Source organism: Fonsecaea pedrosoi, assembly GCF_000835455.1.
Source record: "Fonsecaea pedrosoi CBS 271.37 unplaced genomic scaffold supercont1.2, whole genome shotgun sequence".
NCBI classification, from domain to species: domain Eukaryota; kingdom Fungi; phylum Ascomycota; class Eurotiomycetes; order Chaetothyriales; family Herpotrichiellaceae; genus Fonsecaea; species Fonsecaea pedrosoi.
The window spans coordinates 5,086,279-5,104,922 of NW_013550614.1; the positions used below are offsets into that span (position 1 = coordinate 5,086,279).

The 18,644-nt window shown below is 51.8% G+C and overlaps 11 protein-coding genes across 11 annotated transcripts; 4 read left to right on the plus strand and 7 right to left on the minus strand.

Moving 5' to 3' along the window:
• Nucleotides 1-520: 520 nt before the first annotated feature.
• Z517_03819 (uncharacterized protein) lies at nucleotides 521-1,267 on the plus strand (the record flags this gene model as incomplete). Its single annotated transcript, XM_013432923.1, has 2 exons — nucleotides 521-568; nucleotides 659-1,267. The coding sequence occupies 2 exons, from the start codon at nucleotides 521-523 to the stop codon at nucleotides 1,265-1,267; spliced, it is 657 nt and encodes a 218-aa protein (XP_013288377.1).
• A 975-nt stretch (nucleotides 1,268-2,242) lies between these two features.
• Nucleotides 2,243-2,970, plus strand: Z517_03820 (uncharacterized protein; the record flags this gene model as incomplete). Its single annotated transcript, XM_013432924.1, has 2 exons — nucleotides 2,243-2,425; nucleotides 2,485-2,970. The coding sequence occupies 2 exons, from the start codon at nucleotides 2,243-2,245 to the stop codon at nucleotides 2,968-2,970; spliced, it is 669 nt and encodes a 222-aa protein (XP_013288378.1).
• A 151-nt stretch (nucleotides 2,971-3,121) lies between these two features.
• On the minus strand, nucleotides 3,122-3,671 carry Z517_03821 (uncharacterized protein; the record flags this gene model as incomplete). The annotated part of the gene is made up of 2 exons (XM_013432925.1): nucleotides 3,122-3,284; nucleotides 3,337-3,671. 2 exons carry the CDS (start codon nucleotides 3,669-3,671, stop codon nucleotides 3,122-3,124), a joined length of 498 nt encoding a protein of 165 aa, XP_013288379.1.
• A 708-nt stretch (nucleotides 3,672-4,379) lies between these two features.
• On the plus strand, nucleotides 4,380-5,678 carry Z517_03822 (uncharacterized protein; the record flags this gene model as incomplete). The annotated part of the gene is made up of 1 exon (XM_013432926.1): nucleotides 4,380-5,678. The coding sequence occupies one exon, from the start codon at nucleotides 4,380-4,382 to the stop codon at nucleotides 5,676-5,678; it is 1,299 nt and encodes a 432-aa protein (XP_013288380.1).
• Nucleotides 5,679-6,049: 371 nt separating this feature from the next.
• Nucleotides 6,050-7,297, minus strand: Z517_03823 (branched-chain amino acid aminotransferase; the record flags this gene model as incomplete). Its single annotated transcript, XM_013432927.1, has 2 exons — nucleotides 6,050-7,152; nucleotides 7,261-7,297. 2 exons carry the CDS (start codon nucleotides 7,295-7,297, stop codon nucleotides 6,050-6,052), a joined length of 1,140 nt encoding a protein of 379 aa, XP_013288381.1.
• A 775-nt stretch (nucleotides 7,298-8,072) lies between these two features.
• Z517_03824 (uncharacterized protein) lies at nucleotides 8,073-8,738 on the plus strand (the record flags this gene model as incomplete). The annotated part of the gene is made up of 1 exon (XM_013432928.1): nucleotides 8,073-8,738. The coding sequence occupies one exon, from the start codon at nucleotides 8,073-8,075 to the stop codon at nucleotides 8,736-8,738; it is 666 nt and encodes a 221-aa protein (XP_013288382.1).
• A 124-nt stretch (nucleotides 8,739-8,862) lies between these two features.
• On the minus strand, nucleotides 8,863-9,411 carry Z517_03825 (uncharacterized protein; the record flags this gene model as incomplete). The annotated part of the gene is made up of 1 exon (XM_013432929.1): nucleotides 8,863-9,411. One exon carries the CDS (start codon nucleotides 9,409-9,411, stop codon nucleotides 8,863-8,865), a length of 549 nt encoding a protein of 182 aa, XP_013288383.1.
• A 1,193-nt stretch (nucleotides 9,412-10,604) lies between these two features.
• On the minus strand, nucleotides 10,605-12,117 carry Z517_03826 (uncharacterized protein; the record flags this gene model as incomplete). Its single annotated transcript, XM_013432930.1, has 5 exons — nucleotides 10,605-11,297; nucleotides 11,382-11,532; nucleotides 11,648-11,736; nucleotides 11,819-11,902; nucleotides 11,974-12,117. 5 exons carry the CDS (start codon nucleotides 12,115-12,117, stop codon nucleotides 10,605-10,607), a joined length of 1,161 nt encoding a protein of 386 aa, XP_013288384.1.
• Nucleotides 12,118-13,906: 1,789 nt separating this feature from the next.
• Nucleotides 13,907-16,180, minus strand: Z517_03827 (ATP-dependent RNA helicase ded1; the record flags this gene model as incomplete). Its single annotated transcript, XM_013432931.1, has 4 exons — nucleotides 13,907-14,025; nucleotides 14,078-14,482; nucleotides 14,569-15,905; nucleotides 15,957-16,180. The coding sequence occupies 4 exons, from the start codon at nucleotides 16,178-16,180 to the stop codon at nucleotides 13,907-13,909; spliced, it is 2,085 nt and encodes a 694-aa protein (XP_013288385.1).
• Nucleotides 16,181-16,986: 806 nt separating this feature from the next.
• Nucleotides 16,987-17,244, minus strand: Z517_03828 (uncharacterized protein; the record flags this gene model as incomplete). The annotated part of the gene is made up of 1 exon (XM_013432932.1): nucleotides 16,987-17,244. One exon carries the CDS (start codon nucleotides 17,242-17,244, stop codon nucleotides 16,987-16,989), a length of 258 nt encoding a protein of 85 aa, XP_013288386.1.
• An 89-nt stretch (nucleotides 17,245-17,333) lies between these two features.
• Z517_03829 (peptidyl-prolyl cis-trans isomerase B) lies at nucleotides 17,334-18,091 on the minus strand (the record flags this gene model as incomplete). Its single annotated transcript, XM_013432933.1, has 3 exons — nucleotides 17,334-17,505; nucleotides 17,568-17,833; nucleotides 17,903-18,091. 3 exons carry the CDS (start codon nucleotides 18,089-18,091, stop codon nucleotides 17,334-17,336), a joined length of 627 nt encoding a protein of 208 aa, XP_013288387.1.
• Nucleotides 18,092-18,644: the final 553 nt, after the last annotated feature.

Consider the following 18,644-nt stretch of genomic DNA (forward strand, 5'->3'; position numbering starts at 1 on the left):
GGGTGTTCGAAATTCTGCGTTGGTGCGTCCGGGGTTGTGGCTTGGCACTGCCAAGGACAAGAAAGCTGAACTAGACTGGATTTGGAGCTGCGGCACCAATTTTCGAAGTCTCGCGACCAGGGCAACCAGGATCAACTACTCGTATAAAGAGCCACATAAAGATACAACCAGTTCGAGCCTGCTTCACTTCTTCTTCTGCAGAAGTGCTACAGCCATCGTCTGGCACGTGCAGTTGGGCTGCGGCTCTAAACTTCGCACGGATCCTATTTTTGAGGCACAAGCGAGGCAATCTGTACGTCGACGCTGAACGAAGGCGAAGTCGCATTCGTGCGCATCGTTAGGCAAGATGGCGAACAGGCAGGGGAAGATGGTAACTATTGACAGCATTGTTTCTCCTTTTCTGGGCGATGGCTAATCCGTGTGTAGCAAAACTTGGTATACCCGACCTGTCCCACTGTTGCTTTAAGAAGCACCCTTTCTGACTAGAGTGAACAAGATCAACTACCGCATGCGCGTGACCATGAACGATGGCCGTCAAATGACTGGTCAAATGCTTGCATTTGATAAAGTAAGTTCTGCGCCTGGAAGCCACATTGGACTCCCCTTGACCCTATCCCAAAGCGCGATTGAGTTGCTGATATTCTATCTTTGGCAACAGCACATGAACCTCGTCCTCGCAGACACCGAAGAATTCCGCAAAGTTAAACGCAAGCAAGCCAAATCCTCCGCGCCAGCTGTCCCGGGCTCTGCAGCTGCGAGTGTCGAGACCGAAGAGAAACGAACCTTGGGCCTTGTGATTCTGAGAGGAACGAATATCGTGAGCTGTTCCGTTGAAGGACCTCCTCCATCCGATCCCAGCGCTAGATTGGGGCAATCTGCTCCAGGAGGAGCCCCAGCAACACTTCAGGCTGGTACAGGTATCTCGAGACCGGCTGGCAGAGGTCTTCCTGTGGGGTTGAGCGGTCCTGTAGCAGGCGTGGGGATGGGTGGACCGCCTCCTCCGGGGGGAGTGCCACCTGGAGCGTTTGGATTCCCGCCGCAACCACCAGCAGGATTTCCAGGCGGAGCACCACCCCCTGGATTCGCTGGAGCTGGAAGAGGTGGACTACCTGGACCACCAGGAGGACCTCCTCCCGGCTTCGGTGCACCTCCCCCTGGGTTTGGAGGACCGCCCGGTGGCCCGCCAGCAGGTATGCCTCCGGGCTTTCAAGGCGGACCACCAGGCCCTGGAAGGGGTTTCCCCCCCCCAGGATTCGGAGGAAGGTGAATATGGCTGTGCAACCCAGAGCATCAAAGGGTTGGAAGCGATCCTACGTCCGTCCATGGTTAAAGAACCAAGAGATAATTGGGCCGCTTTGCCGTTTCAAGTTGCTTGGACTCGAGGTATGAAAGGTGCTCATCGCCTTTTCTGCACAGAGAAGGTCTGCAATAAACCCGGCAAAATGCGGAATGTTCGGTATCTTTGTGGTCCCGACAGTTACATACGTTGGTGTTAGCAACATGCCAGGCTGCAACCCGTTGAGATTATGTGATTGGACACCTCACACCACACACTGAGTTTGAAAATAGCAGGCAAGATGCAAATTCCTAAATTGACGATTACGAGCATGAATCAGGAACGAGAAAAGCGAGGATCTGTCCCAGAGCAGATCACTCCGTCAAAGATCACGACTTATGCCAAATCCGAGAGCAGCTACTGGGCAGCTTGCTTGCGGAAAATGGGGTTTTATTTGCGACAGTTCCCAAGAGGGAGCATTCACAGCCTTCACAGAAGAAAGCGATGAAATGGTAGAAGCAGACGAAACCTATCTTCCCGCTCTAAAAGAAGAGATGTGTGCACTGCATGCTTTACCACAAGACAAAGTAATCATACATTGATAGCATACTTTTTGTGGAGCTTCACCCCTTTCTACCATAGCAACCTGCATCCACATATACCACGCGCTGGTAATCTCCTAGAACATTGTCGATTAGCCAGGTTGGGCTATCGAGGATGCTTTATGAAGTGGCCCCTGGCACGTCGCATTCTCTAATACAACAGGTAGAGACAAAAGTCACACGCGTAGCGGGTGATCCCCTCAGCTTTTCTTCGAGCCTTGTCGGCGGTTTCTGAGCCGGTCAACCCTTGGCAGATTTGACATGTTTGGCGACGATTTCCTGGGCCAGCGAGGCTGTGACTTTTTGCAAGTACTCGGCACAGGTATGAAAAAGTAATATCAAGAGGCATCTCTACGCGCATGCAATGCCTCCGCCAACGAAGCGTCGACGGGTAGAGCCCACTGTTATCGAAGAAATCAAATTTGACACGACTGCGCGCTACGATTTCCTGACTGGATTCCACAAGCGCAAGTTGCAGAGGGCAAAGCAGGCACAGGAGGCCGCCGAGCGGAGAGCAAGAGCAGAAAGGATCGAGGAACGGAAGAAGGTGAGCTTTCCTCTTTATCGAACCGTTTATATTTTTTTGCGGTGCTGACGGTCTACCAGCTGCGAGAACAGCGGAGAGCCGACCTTGAAAGACACGTGCAGGAAGTCAACGCTTTGTTGAGACCGCCGTCTGATCATGACGAGGAAGATGAGGAGGAGAGTGAACAGAGCTCAGAAGAAGAATGGAGCGGTATTTCAGATTCGGAACCCGTTCCGCTACGTCACGAGACGGAATATATCGATGAAGAGAAGTACACCACAGTGACTGTTGAGGCGATGGATGTTTCCAAAGAAGGACTGTCCAAGGTGGAACAGAACCAGGACCAGCGTTCCCAGCAATTCATTGGAGATTCTCTTGAAGGTTTGGGAAGTGGTCTGGACAATAAGCAGAAAAGCCGATGGACAACAGGCCGGCAAAAGGACATTAAGAAGCGAAAGAAGAGAAATTTTCGATATGAGAGCAAGGCGGAAAGGAAAGAGACACGATCAAAGGAAAAGGCCAGAAATCGGAAACAGGCTCGAGATCGCAGGAGTGATCAACGATAATGGTATTCTGGATTCTCATTCAAGACTTTCAACGCTCGCCTTCGGGTGTGCCCTTTATCAAATGCCCATGGTATCGTAGGTACGGTGATCTATGCATTGTGCTCCACGCACATGCCAAACACGGTGGCCAACACCAGGTATCTCGCACACTTTAGATATTGCCCATGCTTTGCTCCAGTTCTTGTAGCTCCTTCTGCAAATCCGCATACTTTTTGGCCATGTCCTCGTACTTGTTCTCCCACTCGTCGCGTGCTTGCTCCAACGCTTGGACCTTGCGCTCGAAGTGGCCAGCTTTGACATCGGTTTGCCGGAGCCTGGGATGGGTTTATTAGCAGGAAGTACTGTGTCGAGCATGGCTACGCATACTTCTCGTTAGTCTCCCTGAGGGTCTTGTCGGCCTGCTCGGCTTCCTCCTCGAGAACTTGGAGTTTCCGCTGGAGAGACTCAGTCTCGTTGCTATGTTGTGCCGACTCGCCGGCAAGTGCCTTTGCCTCCTTTATGCCTTGTTCGAGTTTCTCAACTTCGGCTTCCAGGAGTTGGTTACGGTGATTGAGGGAAGTGATCTCTTGTTCTTTTTGGAGGTTGTCTTGTTCAAGAGATTTGACTTTCTGCTTGAGCTCCTCTGCTTTGGCTGCGTTCTCGTCCGCCTCAATGCGGAGGGAGTTCATTTTCTGTTGGAAATTAGCGAACACGGCCGACATGGTGGGCGGGTCGAGGATGGTGCTGGATGTGTGAGGAGGGTGCGGGATAGTCTGGGTCCTGGGGGACGTGGGACAAAGGATGGTTCGTGATATTGTGAAAATGACTGCAGTAGCCAGGTGGTAGGGCAATCGATTGAATACGCTGTGGCAGAAGGCAGGCCCGAATGAATTACTTGCTGCCTGGCAGGAGCACGAGGGGAAGGTTACAGGTGCAGCAGAGGTGATAGGTACCTACCTCCTTGATCCGATCCATGGTGAATTTCCGTTGTAGAGGTCGTGAATTCGGGGTCTGGCAGAAAGTCGAATGGGGGAGAGCAGGTGTACGTTGGCTGGAATCAAAGATAAATGATCTTGTTCGTAAGGGAAGGCTCAACTGGCGGTCACTGATGCATTATTCGCTAAGAGTCAGCTGGGGGGATAGAGGGGAAGTCATTCGATGATCAAGCCAATGACATTTGCGTTCTAGGGGTGAGGCTGCATGGGCTTCAGCCCTCACTGTTTGCGCTCTAGGCCGGTCTCATGCTCTAACGGTTCGACCGAACACCGCCAGGAGCCTCCCGGAACGCGTTGCTCAGGGCAACCGCGTCAACAATTCGACCTTGTCCGCGTTTCTCCCCCATGAATCAATCCCCAACAATCCCTCGCGCCCTAGATTTCGAGCGCAGACAATAATTACAACTATCTGGACGATTCGACATCATATCAGCCATGGCAAGCATTCTAGCCTCACGAGACCAAGAAAACCTCATCCACGCCCAGCAGACCACAGCTGCTGGCAAGCCATTGAACCAAAGCGCGCGGATGGTAAATCCAAAGACACCAGGAAACCTGAAGACTCCTTTTCGACCAGCGAAGAATGACGAAAACCTACCGGTCCGGTTCAATGGACAGAAGCCGATGGAGAAGGATGTGCCAACCAAGTTAGACAAGAGTACATCTGTTACACCTTTGCTTCCACGCAACCGAGCTCCCCTTGGAATCAAGACAACCAACGCGAAAGCTCAAGCATTTCAGACACCTGCTCCTGCTCCTCTGATGACAAAGCGTCCTGGCACTGGCCAGAAACAATCCACAGCTCGTCGATCAGGAAAGTCTAAGATCGCAGTCTCTCTTTCCGAATCAGTGGAGAGCGAGTCTTTGTTGAAAAGACCTGCGCAAGAACAAGAGCCCGATTTTGGATACGCGCCACCGCCACCAGAAGAGCTACCGGATCCCCCAATCGAATTTGAAGAAGATGCTCTTCTTACAGAGGAGCTGAGAGCAGGATACGGAGTGGTCTATCCCTACGATTCCCCGAAAGATGAAAATGGAATGTCGATACGCTCTAACAGGGAAAAGGAGGACTGGCACCAATTCGATGCAGATCGAATGAAAAAGAGCCTTGAGGACATGGCCAAGCCTGTATTTCCTACACTTAGCAAGTTGGACGCACAGGTCGACGCCATGATTGCAGCAGGACCAAAGAAACGACGAGACCTCTCAAGAGTTGATACCATGCAAGCGAGGTCTGCGGCCGCGGCGCTCTCTGGCTCACAATTACACCTACCTGCTGCTATCAGAAAAACCACGCAGGTATCGGAACAGAAGAAGAGACAAGTTCTTCCCGTCACGAGAGGCAAACATTCTACTCTGCCACGGCGCTTTTCGTCATCTCGCAGCACCCATACTGCCATTTCTAAGAACACGATTGGGTTTCCCAAAGCAAAGAAGGTTCCCTCCATAATTCCCAGAGGTGCTGAAACCGAGAGAAACGGACTTACCTCAGCCTCGAAACCCGGCAAGCTCTCGCAGGCATCGATTCACCCACGCGACTTCCGCGACCTTTATGGGTCACCCCCTGAGGAAAGTGACATGTGGTTCAGACTGAAGCAATTCGAGCTGCTGGAGCAAGATTTGGTTCAGGATGGGGCTAGTGATCTCGCAGATGACCTATTTGGAACCGACTTCTTCCCTTTCGAAAACGCAAGATTGGACGATGAGGATTTTCAATTGCCCGTACCGGAGTGAACACGATGCTTCGGTCAGTCCTCGTCGGAGGCACAGGGCATAGCATGTTCCTGGCAACCTTTACGACACTCGACGATTCATGATATTGATACCCCCTTGAAAGATATTGTAAGGACCCGGAGTTGCCAACGCACGAATATCTAACCGGGAACGGCGCCAACTTGTTCGGAAGGGAACAACTTGTTCGGTACTATGGATGGTGGGAAGTCTATACAGAGAGTGCTTTTGGAACTATTTGATTTTAGAGACGGGCTTTTGTTGCTTGGGCAAGCGCATTTCTACTGTACTTTGCCCTCCAACTGGAGCGCGTTTCCCAATCTTCCATTGACTTTGTCGTTGATGTCCAGCACGGGAGCGGTTATCATCTCGGCTTACGGTAATTCATCCACACCGCCGTGAACGCCACCATTTGTCGCTGCCTTGAGAAACTCCTTGGGCGGCTCCGTGACTTTCATATTCCAGCCAAACTGATCCTTGACCTTGCCCATTTGAATGCCCTTTAACGTGCTCAACAACTGTGCACAAACTGGACCAGGATCTAGGTTCTCGTTGACCGGATATTCGAATTTATCACCCTTGGATTTCATGGTGATGCTCTTGATAGGCACCAAACTCGCAGCGGTGCCAGCGGCCATGATTTCTGTGAATTGAGGGAGCTCGCTGTAGTCGATCCGACGTCTCTCCACATTGTAGCCAAACAGGTCTTTGGCGATTTGGCAGGCGGATTCTGATGTCACGGACTTGATGACATTTTTAGAGTCAGGCACCACAATCGTCGTCTTGTCCCCGTCCTTCCGCACGCCCAAGAAGCCCGAAGTGGAGAACTCGTCGATCTCGCTCCGTGTCTTGCTATCCAAGTGCAGAGTGATACCGAACCCTTGAGAACGTGCCTTCTCGCTATGCCGCAACACGGGGGCGTAGTTGCCGCCCACCTTTGCACTGCCCGTGCCCTCTGGGGCCGCACGGTCGAAATCTTCGAGGATCAGCGCGTCCACAGCATGCACACCGTGGTACACGCCTGTGGGCATCACAAACACCACAAAGGTATACTCATCCGGAGGGTTCAGGCCGAGCTGGGCGCTAGAACCGAACAACAACGGACGGATATACATTGCCGCGCCGGTCTCGTGAGGGGGTACAAACTCAGCATTCAGCGCCACAGCCAGATTCACACATTCTACGAAATGGTCCTCTGGCACGGGAGGAACAGAAATGAATTCGGCAGAGCGTTGCATGCGGAGAGCATTCTGGTCGGGACGGAAGATAGAGATGGACCCATCTGGCTGTCGGAAGGCTTTCATGCCCTCGTAGCACTGGACACCGTAGTTCAAGCCGGGGGCCATGCCATGAATCGATAAGTGAGGCGAGGTCACAAAACGAGGTTTGCTCCATTCTGGCTTGGGCGAGGAATAGCGGAAGGTGGATTCAATATGTCCATTGACCTCGCGAACTTTGAAGCCGACATTGCTCCAGTCTGGACGATATCGTCAGCAAGGTTTCCTGCAGAGTTTGTGCGCAGAATTCTGTGCGCTCCATTGTGCCCGCCTCAAGAGAAAATAAAGGGAGGGTGCAGGACGCCTACCAATTGTGCTTACTGGTGGAGGGGGAAAAGGAGCCATGTTTGATTGTAGAGAGTGTAAGGAGAGACTCTGGATGTGCTGTTATTCGCCTTGTGGTGGTGACTACCTCGACGGTAAAATTGGTCGGCTGAAAGTCAAGGTTGAGCGTGAGAGTGGGCAGTCTTAAGTCAGATCAGAGTCACAAAGATGAGCCGGCACTGTGGCTTTTGGGGGGGACAAATATAAAAATCTTTTTCCCACCCCCGTAGGTTCCCGGAGTCCAAGTTGTAAAGTCCAAGCCAATAAGCAGATCTCCGGAGATGTTTCAGTCTGATGGTGTGGTGTGGTGTGGTGTGGCAATTCAAAGAGTGAGACGACCTGTTAACTACAACTCTTCTAGATTCTCTGCCTTCCACTCAGGTAATACTTGTTTTGGAGTGAGCGAGATCGGAGCGCCAGTCTTTCGTTTTTGGTGCATATCGCAAATTTTGCTGGCACCAGCTGCTGCTTTAGACTGAGGAGACGAGGGTGGCACAGGGTGGCACCAGTGGCTGAACCCCGGATTTCACCAGCTCGTGGAATGAGGATCAAGGAAACACGAGGACAAATCACGGTGAAATACCAGCCATCATACCTATCATCACCTGAGTTTCCCCCCTACGCTAACTTCCTTTCTTTGACTACTTGTGCTGAGTCCTATATTTTCTGTATAGTAGAATCTGCTTCCCTTGCATCAGCTTCAGCGTCGTCCTCTTTTCCTCACCTCTCTGTCCATTGTTGGCTTGTTTTTTGGGACCGAAGTTCTATCTGTCATCACTCCCCTTCAACATCCACCATGCCTCGAGCACCTCCCCCTGCCATGGTGTTGCTGTCCGCCATCGCCCTCTTTGTATGGTACATCATCTGGACTCGTGACCACGACCGGCCCCTGACCGCTCTGTCCCACGCCGATCGCTTCCAGCACTCGTCCAAACAACTACCACAAGACATGGCCGAAATCCCTACTGTAACAGCCACGCCGGAGACCTTACATGGCGACCATGTTATGGGCAAGCTTGGCAATGAAACCCTGAAAGCAGAACTGGGCCGCGCAGCCTGGAAAGTTCTTCATACTACCATGGCACGGTTTCCGGACAAGCCGACGCAAGACGAGAGCGACGCGCTCAAGAGCTATGTGTACCTCTTCGCCCGACTGTACCCATGCGGCGAATGTGCAGAACATTTCCAGCAAATCCTCAAGAAGTACCCTCCACAGACATCTTCACGGTCGAGTGCGGCAGCCTGGGCGTGCTTTGTGCATAACGTGGTGAATGAAAGAAAAGGCAAACCTATCTTTGACTGTGCCAACATCGGAGATTTCTATGACTGCGGTTGTGCAGACGATGAGAAGGAAGAGATGGCCAAAGCCGGAGCGAAGAGTGAGGCCATAGCCACCCAAGGGGCTGGTGCGAGACAGGAACCCGTTGAGATTGAGGTTGAGGGAGAAACAAGAGGCGGTTGAAAACAATACTTTGTACATTGGGCTACCAAGGCATGGACACATTATCCTCCGTGACCACCGCTACCAGGTCAATGAGGGAGACTGCACTCGTCTGCGTCTTCCTCAGTTCCTGTGACGACGTCTGTCAGACCGATGACTCGCAGAGACTGTCTCTAATGACTCCGTTGACACGGTTGTCACGTCCTTCAACCCTTGTGGCTTCATATCCACCATACTGAGTCTCCCTAGCACAACAGGGACTAAGTATCCTCATTGTCAATCGACGGAGGAGCCTTCTGCAAATGTTTGGGTCGCAGGTCTTGAGCTTGGTGGGAGTCTGTGGTGATCCCAGAGGACCGTCATCGATCGATTGTCTGGTGGACGGCGAAGTCGGTGTTGGAGGTTCTGAGGCGTCTTCTTCACTAAAAGGGCTCAACGTGCGAAATCCGACGTCGATGAAGCATCTGCTGGGGATGTACCAAATGTCGTCAGTGCTAGATTCTTGACATCCGCCGAAAGCCGTGTGAACTGACGGCATGCCGCGGCTGCTGCACTTTTGGCACGGATCTGCGAGGAAGACGTTGTAATCTCGGACTTGACAGCCACGAACGCTGGGAGAATTGCACACGGTGTCGCGGAAGCGATGTGTAGCGGGGTGCGAGCAGAGGAACAGGTATCGTTTCGTGGTGCACATTGTCGCTGAGTCGGAAACATTTGGGGAGTTGTACGCTTGATGGGAAACTAATTCAGCTGGAATTCTGTCGCCTTTTTATCCAACCTCCAGCAAGCCTTGGATTTCTCAGCACAATCAACGGGATGTTTGCTTGTGGGAGCAAACACCGCGGCAAGGCACTGTCTGGGCAGCCACGGCTTGAAGCATTGACACGGAAGGATAGGGCCTTTTCTCATTTTGGTCGGGTGTCCTGCTGAGGGAATGAAGAAAGAATCCATGGCGTTATGTCAAAATTAGCAACAACATCGACAATACGCCTTGTCCGTTCTTTGTCTGACGACGGTCTATTCTGTACTTATCTTGCAAACTCCTTGACGATCCTGCCCAGCGAGTCAAACATCAAGCGCCAGGACAAAGAAAGACAACCCGGAACAAAGCTGGCTGCGCATGATTTGGGCCCAGACAACAACCCATGGGTTCCGAAGACCAATGCAGAGCAAATACATGCGGCAATACCAGTCAAGCTTCGAGCCCATGCGGCATTTACATTCGAAGCGCAAGATTGAACTCCAATACCAGCTTACAGAATTGATCCCGATGTCACCAATATCTTCCTCCACAGCGCGACTCTGTAAAGAACCCTCCAGAACTCGGTCTGGGGCCACGCCGAAGAGACAAGGAGACTGTTTCTTCGTTGATCGGGTCCTCGGGTATGTATGTGTGTGGTCACTAAGGGGTTCGAACCCTTTATCAGGCTGCGTATCTCACTCACTCACTCACTCACTCACACACACACACACACTCTCTCTCTCTCTCTCTCTCTCTCACACACACAATATATACACTATATCTTGTCGTTCACCATCCAATCAGCCTCAGTCTATCGGACTAAATTATGTCCGATCTCAATGTCCGGACAAGTGGCGAGAGACGATGTGAGAATTAACAAGAGCAATAATTTATCAAGACTCTTCTATGAGCTGTGAAAAGGCTGTCTGACTCTACCTTTTTTCTTTTTATGATGTTTCTCTCCCTTCCCACGAGGCCCTATCTTTCCCCCATTTTATTGGGATCTAGACACACCATTGCTACCCTTTTAATCTCGGTCCTTCTCCTTGTTCTTGTGACTTCTGTCTTAGCCTTGCATCCGACGACCGTTAAAGACTTCTACTTGGCGCATACGTGCTCTGTAAGTACTCTCGTTTCCTTGCCATCTAAGGCCCCGCAGGCTTCTCGGGAGTGTTCCAGGCCAGTGAGGCACTCGCGGCCAAAGTCCAGGGCGTCTTCCCCGAGGCCCTGGGCGATTCTCCCAGGAAGTTCGTGGGGAAGCCCAGGTCGAAGGTGGTCTGGCTCTCGAGGAAGCGGATCTGCTCGTCGGTCAACTTGATAGAGAGGGCCTTGATGTTTGCCTGGAGGTGCTCGACCTTGCGCCCGCCGACGATGGGGAAGACGTTGACCGTCTTCTGCATGACGTAGGCGAGGGCGATGGCGGCGAGCGACTCGATGCCGTGCTCCTGGGCGACCTTGTCGAGCGCGGCCGAGATCTTTTCCTGCTGCGGCGTCTGCCCGACGGCGCCGAAGATGGTGCGGAGGCCCTCGCCCTGCTTCTGGCGCTCCTCGAGCTGTTTCTTGCTCTGGAACTTGCCCCCGCCCAGCACGTCCCAGGGCGCCAGCGCCATCCCAAAGTGCCGCGCCATGGGGATGATGTCGCGCTCAAAGTCGCGCTCCATCACGTTCCACCGGCCCTGGTACACGCTAAACGGTGTCTTTCCTTGGGCGCGCGCGTACGTATTGGCTGCCGCGACGACCCACGCCGGCGTGTCCGAGACGCCCAGGTAGAGGACTTTGCCCGACTGCACGAGGGTGTGGAGGCTGTCCATGACTTCTTCGATAGACGTGGTCCAATCCTAGTGGGTTTATTGTCAGTCTCGGGGGTTCGGCTGCAGGTAAAGAAAATAGATTAGAGATTGAATGTAGGGACAATGACTTACCCACCAATGAAGGTACAAAATGTCAACGTAATCGGTCTGGAGCTTTGCAAGAGAATCCCTGACCGAGAGGTGCAGACTCTTCTTGTGGTTCCCGGAGTAGTTGACCGTCTTGCCCTTGCCGAGCTCCCAGCTTCGGTAGGGTGTGGTGTACCTTTTTACCACAGAGTAGGTATCAGCAAGTTGAAGTCGCGCGTTGTGAGAGATGGTGCGTGTATGGGACAAGCACGAAAAGAGGCGAAGGGGGCAACTTTTTACGACAGACATACTTGGTAGCAATCACCATGAGATCCCGGTTCTTCTTTTCCGCCATCCATTCACCAAGCCACTTTTCGGATTGTTCGTTTTGATAGTTGTTCTAACAAGAGAAAAGGAAGGCAGATCCTCAGTCAATCCAACAAGGTTCACAAGGGACTTTTCAGGACAAAGCGTGAACGTACAGCAGTGTCGATAAAGTTCCCACCGGCCTCAAAAAAGGCGTCGAGGAGTTTGAAGGATTGTTCTTTATTCATGCTGCCCATGCCCTAAAAGTCTCGTTAGCTCCTGGTTCAATGCCCGCCTCTCTCTGTTACAATAGGTAGACAGGAAGACGAACCTTGGTCCAGGCGTCCCCAAGGGACATGGCACCCAAACACAAGGGAGACACTCTGACGCCGGCGGTGGGAGAGAGAACTCGATACCGACCCAGCTCGGTGGGCGGTTCGGGAGCGGGAGCAAACAGGTCATTGATGTCCGACATTGCCACAACTTTGTCGTCTTTCTTTCTCTGAGATGTCTGTCGAGAGAAGGAAGAATTTCACAGCCTTGCTTTTTGGGAGGGTTGATTGATTGATTGAATAAGCCGTGCTAAAGAAAAGGGCAAGCCCAGTTGTTCTTATAGTGCTGGTCAGCGTTCATGCTGTGACAAAAGAAAAGGCGAGAGAATGACCTGCAATCCAATAGCAGTGCTCGCTGTACGAAGCTGCTAGTGGTCAGTTGCTCCATATTGCCTTGTCGTACCTCTGCTCCATTGCTCCTTTTGGTGAGTGGGGTGTTGCGGAGGGTTTCCCTTTGGACGCCATCTATCTGCATGCCACTGACCGTTCCTGGACATACACAGGCACTATCTCCATGTCTGCCCGAGTGAAAAAGATGTGTGTGCTTTAGACTCCCGAGGTCGTTCATTCCGACAAGCCATTCGTAAGACAAAAACTAAGTGAAGTCAAGGCTTCCTGCCGAGGTAATCTCGCACCAAGCACTCCTGCTGATCGATCGATGCCCACCCGGCCTTACCAGATGTGAAGCGTGTGGCCTTCACTTTGGGGTTGGTCCATGGTCGGCCGAAGACGGCCAAATCCAGTGCTAGCATTGAGGTGTGTACATATACAGGAGAAACGGTGGAATTAACAGGAGATAAGAAACAGACAATCAGACCGACGCAGTCGGGATGATTCCCTTGCAACCACCAACCCAGACAATCTAGATCTTAACCTCGTATAAACTTCAGTACCGAGGAATCGCTACTTGGAAATATCTCTTCCCGAGCAGAAAAAGGTGGAAGGGGATAGAGAGGAGAGGCAAACGAACAACATCAATGGACCACGATTATGGGCGCAATGCATTCCATGATTGTTTTGTATTTGGGATAACAAAGTGCAATAGTGGCCTGGCGAGCCTGATCTAACAACAGCCAGCGAAGACCTTTTTCCCTCTGGGTCTCGTATCAACCAAGCTCCGTCATCATCAAAGCACAAGCTCTCCAGCGTGGTGAGTGTCTGGGCAGAAAGAAAAACTCCGGGAAGATGCACAGATGGTCTTTCGCAATATTATTCTTCTCCCTCCATTTGCCGTGGCAGAATATCCCCATCCATTTGTTTTCCCGTTGATTCCCAGGCTTTTCCTGTCCACCTCCGCCCCATAAAAAGCTCGTACTGGATTTTGGTGTCATGTCCATGTCGAAAAAGTCTATTGAAGTCATCATGTCCCACAGGATGTCGAAAGAGAGAGAAACCCCGCAAAATAACTTTTGGTTCTTTTTGGTGAAAAACGAATCTCGTCAAAAGGCTCGAAGGATCTGTCCTTCCCGCCCCATGGCCCCCATTTCATATCAGAGCCTACTGATGGAGTCTCGTCATTCCATTCTCTCAAGCTTCGAGTTTTGCGCCGTCGCACTCTCTTTCGTTTCAAAACGACGCCGTGGTGTGAGTCTGGTATTCGTCTGCACGTATCGTCCGTTCCCTCTGTTCACATGAGGCAGTTCGACATGCCGAGGGGTATCTGGAAATCGATCCGGAAAAGGAAAAAAAAGCCAACGCTATCTATCAGTGTATCATGCTGTGCCCGATAATAAACAGTCGTCTCGAAAAGAAAATGCCGTGGCCGTGGTCGTCATCACCGAAGAAGCAAGTCCGTGCTGAAGGAGTATGCCCATTCGCTTTGAGGGCAACACCCGGTCACTGTTCGAGAGCGTGAATGTTCAAGTAAAAAGGAAAATCCCCGTGCCGAGAAGAGATGGAAAAGTCGATCCACCACAAAACGCCATTAACCGTTTACCACCAAGAAGAAGGGCCTGTGGCACCTCCTGGGTTGCCATACCCTCCTCCACTGCTGCCGCCGCTGTATCCGCCACCATAGGCCCCACCACCATAGGGTGCCCCGCCGGAGTAACCTGAGTTTGTTAGTGCATGATCCAAGAAAGAACAACTCTTGTCAGAACTTACCACCACTGCCACCACCACCACCACTGCTGCCGCCGTAGTTACTACCACCGTAGCCGCCGCTGTAGGAAGGAGGACCGCCGCCCATACCACCGCCCACACGACGCATGTCACGTGTGGCGGAAGCACCACGGCCCGCACCACCGCGACCACGTCCTCCGCGACCACCGCCGAAACCAGAGCTCTCACGCGCTATGTTCTCCAAGAAGCTGGGGAGTTCTTGGTTTGCCTCTTTGAGAAGCTCAATGAGATCACGGACAATGCCTCGGTTGCCGCGATTGAAGAAAGCAGTCGACAGACCGGTGTTGCCAGCACGACCGGTACGACCAATTCGATGAACATAGTCGTCAATGTCAGTCGGCAGGTCGTAGTTGATGACATGCATAACATTTGGAATATCGAGTCCACCTAGTGTAGTGAAGGATTATGGTCAGTAAATGCTTCAAGGGAATGTGACTTCAAAGTCAATATTGTGAGAGCTGGGTAGTACTTACGAGCAGCAACAGCTGTAGCAACCATGATTGGGCACCTGCCATTTCGGAAGAACTCGAGGGCCCTCTCACGCTCACGCTGCGTACGATCGCCATGGATTGCAGTAGCTGGAAAGCCTTGGTTGATCAAGAAGTCGGACAAAGTATCGGCCATTCGTTTAGTCTCAACGAAGATCAAAGTAAGACCATTTCGGTGAGTGTGGAGGATGTCGAGCAAGACGGAACGCTTGTCGTTGTCTTCGACGTATTCAACCTTCTGCGTGATGTTCTCGGATGTCGAGCCCACTCGACCAACTGACAGGAAGACGTAGTCTTTGAGGAAGTCTCTGGCCAACATTTGAATGTCGCGGGGGAAAGTGGCAGAAAACATGAGAGTCTGGCGGTTTTGGACCGAAGGCATATCCTCACCCTCCACAATGCGACGAATTTGGGGCTCGAAACCCATGTCAAGCATACGATCAGCCTCATCGAGAACCAAGTACTTGATGTTTGCCAGGGAGATGCGACCTCGCTCTATGAGGTCGACGAGACGACCTGGGGTAGCAACAAGCAAGTCACAACCTCGTTCAATAGAGCGAAGTTGGGTTCCAATGTCGGCACCACCATAAACCACGCAGGGTCTGACCCAGGAACGGTAAGAGAATTTTCGTGCTTCATCGTAGATCTGCGAGACTAGTTCGCGGGTGGGAGCCAAGATCAGAGACGTCGGGAAAGCCTTTCGTTGGCGGAAGCCACCACCACTGGCAGGCGTGGCAGAGGGGCCGTTCTGGAACGCCTGTGACAGGATAGGGAATAAGAAACCACCAGTCTTGCCAGAACCAGTCTGGGCACAAGCCATCAGGTCTCGCCCACCCATCACAATGGGGATTGAGTACTTCTGTACAGGCGTTGGGGTAGTGTATCGTGCGAGCTTGATGTTGCCCAAAAGGTGGTCATCAAGAGGAGGGTTGGTGAAGGCATTGACCGGTTCCGGGACATCGTGGCCACTAGCCTCAACAGGGATGTCGTCATAGTTGGCAAAGTTGATTCCAGTGTGAGCTTTTGTCGGGTCGTTGGGAGTGCCAAACAGTTCACGTTCAATTTTCGGGTTGGGGGGGCCAGCAATGTGTTGACCATCTCTCCATTGACCGTCTCCTGAACCGCGAGCAGCGTTGCCACCATAGTTTCCGCCATATCCACTGTGACCACCACCGCTATGACCGCCACCAGGAGCACCATAGGCGTTCGGGTTGAAGGGACGAGGAGCGTGACCGGCACCCCAGCCATTTGGTTGAGGAGCGGGGGCACCACCAGGACCAGGTTTGAAGTCGGGAGCAGCCGCCCAGCTGCCATTGCTTTGACTAGGGCTTGTAAGTGAACCTGATATGTTTGGAGAGTTTTGATTGACATACGTGTTGGTAGCCCAGGCACTTCCATTCAATCCTTGAGTTTCGCCATTAGGCGCAGGTGTCGGTGCTGGTGCAGGACCGGCCCCGTCCATACCCATGACAGGGGGACCACGATTGCTCTGGCCACGAAGATGAGGAGGGATGTACGCACGAGCCTGGATGGGATTGCCGGGAGCATGCTTGGATTCGTTCAGAGTGAGACCGTTCATGTTCAGGGAATCAGCCATTTTCGATGATCGAGTGATTTTGGGATGTACTGAGAATGAAAGAGTCAGCTGAGATTCAAAGGACTTTTGTTATAAGTAGTTGAATGATCTCTGAGAAAATTCCACAAGGAATTCGGACGCCTGCAAGGGCAGGAGGACGTGTGAAGGGATTTGGACTTTGACGACGGTGGGCGAGTAGAGTGAAACTCACGGATAGAATAAGATCAGACAGGTAGTCCACGTCTGGAATATGCTGACTGAATGAAGAAAAGAGGTAGTTGTGATAGTCGCTGCTCGAAAAGTGAAGTGAGGTTATCGAGGCGTCTAAGGATTCAATCGCTGATGATTGCTTGGTCTTTCGTGTCCGGCAGATAGAATGAGAGACACAAAACGCCTCTCCAAGTCTATCCGAAAGTGAAAACGAAAGACAGAAACAAGAAGGACTGTAGAATTGTCGGTTGTCGTTGTTGTGTGGATGAGAGGAGGTTGATGAAATGAGGTTTTGAAGGATGAAAAAGTCTTGAAAGCGCAGCCTAAAAATTTTAGGGAGCGGCGAGCAGGTGATCATTACATGGGCCCGATCGGCCAGGCTAGAAGCTACTGGACAATGGGAATAAAAACGCAGTTCGCCAAGAGCGAGACTATGCCGTATTTGTGCGCCGCAATTGCCACCAAGGGGCGTAACGTCGTAGGTTTGATGGCACTTCACATGGGGTGCTCGTACCCATCGATAATCTACCTTCATAGAAGAGACATCAAGCGTGAAGCTTGCAGAAAAGGAGACAACGGAAACCAAACAGCAAACTGTTATGCTCTACAGCGTTTACTTACGCCATGCTTTTATCATCCGACTTGTGGGCTGGGGATCTGCGCCGCTTGACTATGACCAAAACAACCAGCATGATGAAAAGAAAGAGCGCTGCTTTCTGCATGTATGCTTGTGTCACTAGCCCTTCCACAGGACTAAACAATTCCTCACTCGCAGGCAATTCTTTGGGCAGTGCTTCAGTTTCATCCTCCACTGGTGGTGGGTTTGTCCCAAGTTCATCCTCTCCATCATCGTCATTCATATACTCAGGATGCATGTTCGAGTAGATAGGTTGTTCTGTCAGATGAGTTTTAGCCCTTGTTCAGATACTAATAGTAATCCGAGAGCAGTACCTGCCCTCAAATCTTAAAGTTCGTTATGAATACCTTCGGGCGGCACAGGCAGCTCTCCGCTCTTAACGATCTTGACTGGCTTGGCTGGGCGGTCCCCGGAGCCCTTGGGTACATTTTCAATTTGCTCGACAACATCGTAGCCCTCGAGCACTTCCCCAAATACGACATGACGCCCATCAAGCCAACTAAACACTGTTAGCCAATGACATCTGATCTGGAACATGCAGCCGCTCAGGGGCAAATATACCTTGTGACAACGGTAGTAATGAAGAACTGTGACCCGTTTGTGTTCTTGCCCGCATTGGCCATGCTCAACAGGCCCTTCTTGGTGTGCTTCAACTTGAAGTTCTCATCTTCAAACTTATCACCATAAATTGACTTGCCGCCAGTACCGTCTCCTCTTGTGAAATCACCGCCCTGAATCATGAATTGTTTGATAACACGGTGGAAGGTTGATCCTTCATAACCGAAACCCTTTTCGCCAGTGGCTAGTGCTCGGAAGTTCTCTGCGGTCTAGGGATGAAGAGTGAGTGGTTAGCTGGCAGCTCTCAGAAGATATAGGGGCTTTAGAGGTAGGATTACCTTGGGAACGGTCTTGCCGTAGAGACCCATAACAATCCGACCCAGCGGTTGGCCATCGTGCTCAATGTCGAAGTAGACCTTGTGCGTGATCTTTGGGCCCTTGGCCGCCTGTGCTGTCTGTCCCATGAACAGGAAGGTAGCGGTCAAAATGACCATCAGCGAAATGACAATTCGCTGGATATTAGCCATTTCGAGCCACATCGAACTATGAGACTTGACTGAGAGGGAATTGGGACTTAAGAGAAAGAAGGGGCAATAGGTTGAAAGTGCGGTAGCTGACCGATGACAAGAATGGATGTTTCAGACAACCCTTTCCAATGGGGCATGGCACCCAGAATACCCCAAGTTAAAAGCGGCGGCAAGGCTGAACTGTCGCGCAACTTTTTCGACCACAAAATCCCATCTGATTGTGAGAGAATCAGGAAAATCAAGCCACCATCCTAGACAACGCCGGAATCAAAGGCGGGAGTGGAGGAGCAGAGATGGTATATCTCTCTAAGTTCATTTCCCTTAGAAACAGTACTGACTAGACGTCTACCAGGTCTTCATCTTGGGGGTCAATTTCCCAGAACACCGTTTTGTATGGGTATGTCTCGTCACTGTTCGAAGCTTTACTCCCGCAACACAGTCCGCTTAATTTCTGTTCCAGAGATCACTCGAGACATTCTTCGGCATCGGCCCTGCCACCCGCGCCCGCATCATGTCGCGCTTTCACCTACATAACACCATCAAAGTCGGCGAG